Source organism: Anarrhichthys ocellatus, unplaced genomic scaffold, assembly GCF_004355925.1.
Source record: "Anarrhichthys ocellatus isolate YVR2014 unplaced genomic scaffold, GSC_Weel_1.0 scaffold1, whole genome shotgun sequence".
Lineage (NCBI taxonomy): Eukaryota > Metazoa > Chordata > Actinopteri > Perciformes > Anarhichadidae > Anarrhichthys > Anarrhichthys ocellatus.
In genome coordinates this window covers 2,149,319-2,154,906 of record NW_022280031.1, presented here as the reverse complement: position 1 = coordinate 2,154,906, position 5,588 = coordinate 2,149,319, and the positions used below count along the sequence as shown (strand labels likewise).

At 41.6% G+C, this 5,588-nt stretch overlaps 1 protein-coding gene across 7 annotated transcripts in view; it reads left to right on the top strand.

The window, feature by feature from the left end:
* The window catches only part of r3hdm2 (R3H domain containing 2), a 42,237-nt gene that overhangs the window by 12,488 nt on the left and 24,161 nt on the right, over positions 1-5,588 (top strand). For all 7 annotated transcript variants that reach the window (XM_031840709.1, XM_031840498.1, XM_031840642.1 and 4 more), the window contains 6 exons: positions 1,451-1,601; positions 2,067-2,223; positions 2,361-2,583; positions 3,369-3,410; positions 4,750-4,836; positions 5,029-5,152. In XM_031840709.1, the coding sequence (XP_031696569.1) occupies positions 2,425-2,583; positions 3,369-3,410; positions 4,750-4,836; positions 5,029-5,152 (412 nt within the window). In that variant the 5' untranslated portion in view covers positions 1,451-1,601; positions 2,067-2,223; positions 2,361-2,424. The remainder of the gene's footprint in view (positions 1-1,450; positions 1,602-2,066; positions 2,224-2,360; positions 2,584-3,368; positions 3,411-4,749; positions 4,837-5,028; positions 5,153-5,588) is intronic.

Below are 5,588 nucleotides of genomic sequence, written 5' to 3'. Positions count from 1 at the left end.
GTGTGTGTGTGTGTGTGTGTGTGTGTGTGTGTGTGTGTGTGTGTGTGCAAAAGGAGGCTATTATTTGGAAGTGTCGGGCATGTTTATCTGTCTGCAGTAGACAGTGTGGCTGTAATCTGTGCTACTGTGTGGCCGGCTTATATAAGCAGAGTGGGGTTGGGGCATGTGGGTGTCCTGGTCAGTGATGTGTTGTAATGCTGCTGCTGATGACGCCTTTGCTGTTGCCTTGCCCGGGTCTCCCCACACTGGGAATCCCTGCCTAGTTTGTTCACTCATCTCATCCATCCTGCAGCACAGGCAGGGACATGCATGAACGGCACTCATCCATGCTGCATGCATGGAATCTGGCAATCACGCTTCTGATGCCTCAATTTGTGCTCGCTTGCGCTTCATCTCACTATGCGTGCATATGGGATTTCATGCATACTTGTCATCTTCCTTTCATGCAGGATTGATGCTGCTGTTGACCCTGTGATACCAGAAGATATAAGCTTGGAGGACAGATGGGTAGTTATTCATCTCTGTCTGTTTGTGCACGGGAGTAATGCTTATCATTAGAGATACTGGCTTATAGCCAGTATTCACCCCAAAGCTGTTTGCGGTTCTGTGTCATGTTTTTCCATGCTTGGAAAATGGGTTTAATGATGTCAATTAGAGGAAGTAAGTGAGGGCAAGAAAGAATGCTAGTCATGATAAGGATAGGATTATTGCAGTAATAATAATCTTTTTTGTTCATGAAGATTAAGGAGGCGCTGCTTGATTCTAAATGTGTTGTGTGATTGGTGGATGTTTAGTTAAGTTCTTGAGTTTGTTGTGAGAAGATGTCTTGAGGGTTTAACTGGGATACGTCTAGGTGTTTTTATGTTGTATGTTAAACTGAAGCTGGTGAGACAAATGACGACTACCATCCTGCTTCTGTCATGCATTGCGTTCTTGATTGTGTGGCAGTACAAATAGCACCAGCTAGTAGCAGAGAACGGTAGAATGGGCTTTGTCGAGGTGTGTGTTAACTCACTGTTGGAGAGCAGCGAGAGTGAGAAAGTGCAGCTAGTGCTGGTGTATCAATTGATGAGCATTGTAACCATTCCAAATGTACAGAATCTATGTACTGAAAAATCCATATTTAGTTCAGTGATTCTTTGTGTAAAGGTATTTTCATCATTTCCACTGCAATCAGTCTTTTAGTTTGAAGGGGGAAAACTCTTTTTTTTTTTTTTTTTTTTTTTTTTTTTAAACTTGTTCTTTCTCAGAAAACAAACAGTTCCATTCACAAAGAGTGTTGCCCACGCTGTAGAGATCTGCAGCACTGTGTGCCAGTAGGCTGTGCGCTCTCAGCTGCTTTGTCCCCCTCCCTGCTAGAATCGGCGGCAGCAGCAGCAGCAGCGATGAGTCACTCAGTGTGTGAAACATGACGTCATTCGTGTCTTCCTCTTCTGTTCTTGGTGTCCAGGGCTCCTGACTGGAGGACAGACCATGCTGCTGCACTGAGCCGGAGGGAGAGAAACGAGCGAGGACCGCTGAGGTGGTGGCTGGCCCGTTGGTGTGCCCCTCCCCTTTTATCTGGCCGGCTAGCTGCTGCCTCTTCAGTTCACCTGATCGCTGTAAATATCGCTGCCTTTTTTTTTCTCGTGCATGTTGATACTCCTGTAACATTGTGTCTTTTTTTTCACAAGTCTTGTTTGTACTGAAATTATCTTAACTGATTCTCGTGAATGAAATGAAAAAGTTCTTGCTTTTGCTAAAACACCGTGACGCATAATGTTTAAAGTTTCATTAGTCAGAGTTGAGTTGTCACTCAGGAAGTGTAAGCCGTATAGATGTCATGTTGGTAGAGATTACAATTACATTACAAATATACGTTATTTAATGTAAAAATGAAGATGTTAATAGTCTTAACTTGTCACCAACAATGTAGTTTCTGTATCTGTTCGGAATTGTTTTCCTCCCTAAAATGACGCAACCTATTCTGAACATGTAATGAAACAAACCAGTGTAAGATATTCACAGTTGTGCTGCAGGAACCAGTCATTTAACAGTTTCTTCTCATCCGTACGGTTTCGTCTCAGCCCCATCCCGAAGGCTAAGGCGTGCTATGGACTGCGCTTCGCCCCCTGCTGCAGCCCACCCCAGTATACTGCCTTAGTGGGTTCCCCTCATCTTCCTGTGTGGTTCCCATCCAGACTCACTGTACAGAGTCTAGCAAAGATCTGGTACCACCTACAGGTAGATGGTATAGTAGTACACTCTCAGACAAATACTGTATGCATCGGACTCTTTGGTCATTCGTTTTTACAGCCCGTTAGTGTTTAGAGCTGTCGGAGCCTTGACTTCCCTTCTCTTTCTTGCCTCTTTTCCGTCAGCCACTCCTGGGTTCTCCACCCAACCCCTCCCCCAACTCCCACCCTCTCCCCCTCCCCTAAGAAGATGTCAGTGAGCCTGACAACAGACATCCAGCAGGAGGGAGAGAGTGGGCCACTCATTGAGCCCTGCAGTCGAGGCAAGACCTCCCCTCAACCACAGTGCACCAAGGAAGGGACAGGAGAGGGCCTGGAGCCTGAGGATGGTGCCCCCCAGGATGCACAGGTGGGAGGAATATACAGTAGAAGTGCTAGTAGCAACTTATAGACCATTATTATGTGAATTACAGTGATGGATTTGTTTAATAATTCCATAAAACCAATTGAAAGCAGGACATTAGAGTGTGTCTACATGCTCTGCAATAACCTGGCTACGGCAAAGCTAGCATTTGTATTCAGCTGGTCCATAACAATGCGTCCATATTTTAAGTGTTTTTAGAGAGGAAAGGCTTCATACTTATATATGCACACCATATTCTTTTAGCATTTTTCTGTATTTTTCACACAACCGTTTTAGACTTTAGATTTTGGATCATTTTGGATACAAGGACACACAGCCGTTACAGTGATACTTTCACTGCTGACAATCTATAAAATGCACATGCATCTTTTAGAAGCCCTGTTACAAACCCGTTTAGGCACAGGCATGGTCAAGAAATCAAGTTTAATCTATCTATGTTGCATGTCCTGTAAATGCAATACAGAGACTTGGCATTTAAAAGTTTATGCATCTATATCTGTACTATTTCACTATACAGCTTTCGGTTTATGTCATACAAATAATTTTTGACTTTAATTAACATGAAATGTCTTAATATTCAGTGGAACAACGTGAGTGTGGTAAACTCAAATTGAACTCCAGTATGTGCTGGAGGTATGAGCAGCCTCTTTAATCAAGTCGCTATATTGTGTATTTAATGTTTTACTTATTATTATTATTATTATTATTATTATTATTATTATTATTATTAAGATTATTAAAATTAGTGAAATAACACATTTCTCTTGCAGAAACGGGCTCCTAATCACAGCCATGGAAGGAAAAGGGCCAAGGTGAGCAATTTGGTTTTAACTATTTCCCCCCTTTTCAAAACCACTACAAAACCAGATAACTTTGTAATCCTTCTCCCTGAAATAATCCCTGGAATAACTCCATGCTGGTTTGCTGTATAAAATGACCTTCCATTATTAACGTACTAATCCTCTCAACTGCAGTGGACCAACTTCTACCTATCATCGGCTTAAAATCTTAAATCCCACGAGAGGGTTAAAAGTAGGTCTGGTAAAGTGACCTCACCGACCCACTTAACACTGTTGATAAAGTCTATAATATCATTACTAGATGTTAGTTTGCTGGATTGACTCCCAAATGGGGTGAGTTGTGTGGAGTAGAGTGGAGCAGCTGTTGGTCTTATCGCTCTAGCTCTAACACTGAGTAAGCAGCATTCAGATACAGAGTGAAGTTGATCTTTTTTTGTCTTGCTTCGACCTCTTGGCTGGTGTTGCAGTCTGTGTCTTTTGGCCGTAAACGGTCAGTGGAAGCACACTGTGACCGTCTGTAGGGACGTTGGCTGTGAACTCCAGTTGCACCGGTCGATATGAGAGAGTCTTATCTTTGACATTATTGCGTTCATACCACCTCTTAGTATCTCTTCTCATTGTTTAACGCAGCTGAACAGCAGATTTCACCAAATTTGTTTTGGAAATCAAGAGTTTATAGCCAACTAAGCCGTTATTATTTTTGTTGGATTATTGCTTTTCTTTATTTTTAACTATAAATACAGGAAACCTTTTTTGTCCCGTCATAAATGTAATTGACACTTGGATAAGTAGGTGTATAGAGCCATGAACCCTGTATAATTACATCATAAGCCTCTGCTCATTGATCATTATCTTAAGTTATTGTCCCTTAAATGAAGAAAACCCTAACATTTGTATTCTTAAACTGTAGCTCTCTTAAACTTTTATTAACTTATTTTTTAGACCTGTGTGCATCTTTTAAAGGTGTCAAGGCAGTGGAGTTCAAGAGAGTTCATAACATCCCGTGCATGCCCTGCTCCTAACGATGCAAAAAAAACCAATAATACAGGACGTGAAAAGGCGGATTGTGATAATACTCTGTTGTGCATGTACCCTTTAGTTTAGTTCAGCATTTATTATTTTTTATTTCAAGATACGTTGGTGCTGAATCAGCAGCTACCCATTCTTAATTTCATATTACCAGCAGTGTTTGAGCTGTGCTTGTTGTTAGAGAACCTTGTTTACTGTAAGTGACAATGATTAATGTCCTATTATAACAGGGAACTTATATACGTATCAGCTACATTTAAAATCCCTAAAAAAACCAAACGTAATTAGCCTTACAGGTAATATATGTGTGATTCTGTTTCAGTCTAATGCCAAACTGAAGCTGGTACGGAGTCTGGCAGTGTGTGAGGAGTCCTCTGGTCCGTTCTCCAATGATGGACTTCCAGACTCGGTACTGTTCCCGTCTCTAACCCCTAACCCCTCCCACTAACCTCTTTCCTCGCCCCGTGGTCAGCCGACACTGCAATTTCTTGTGTGCAACTACAGTTTGTGTAGGAATAACAGTGCTTAGTAGACTAAACAAAAAAATTAGAATCCAAAATGTAACCATCTTTTCTCATAGCAATGGAATGTGGTTTTCCAGGATATCATCCAGCTTCACATCAGCTGTCCATCAGACAAGGAAGAGGAGAAGTCCTCAAAGGATGAGTATGAAAATGAAGAGAAGGAGAAGAAGGACAAGGCTCCGCGAAAGATGCTGTCACGTGGTAAGATGCAACTCGGGAGGTTCGATCCATTTTGTCCCGTGCTTTTATTTCTACACAAGACAAGATGGAAAGCTCTGTCAAGTATGTGATAATAAGTTGAGCTAGGTTTTTTAAATGTCATTCTTTTTTCTCAAATACAATGAATGCTAGATAATGAATGCTCGTTAAAATGTTCAACATAAGTCATTTAAAAAAGTTTTTGTCTGTTACATAGTTACCCAAACTAATATGATGTCAAGCTAATTTCCCCTCGATCGTTTTTCAAATTACCTTCCTCACTCCCTCTCTCTGCAGAGGCCCCCAGGCGTCATTAGATTCTGAGAACAGTAGAGATGAAATGGCCCAACTGTCTAGTATAGTGGAAATGATTCCCTGAATAGTGTGTTTGTGAGAGAGAGAGAGAGAGAGAGAGAGAGAGAGAGAGAGAGAGAGAGAG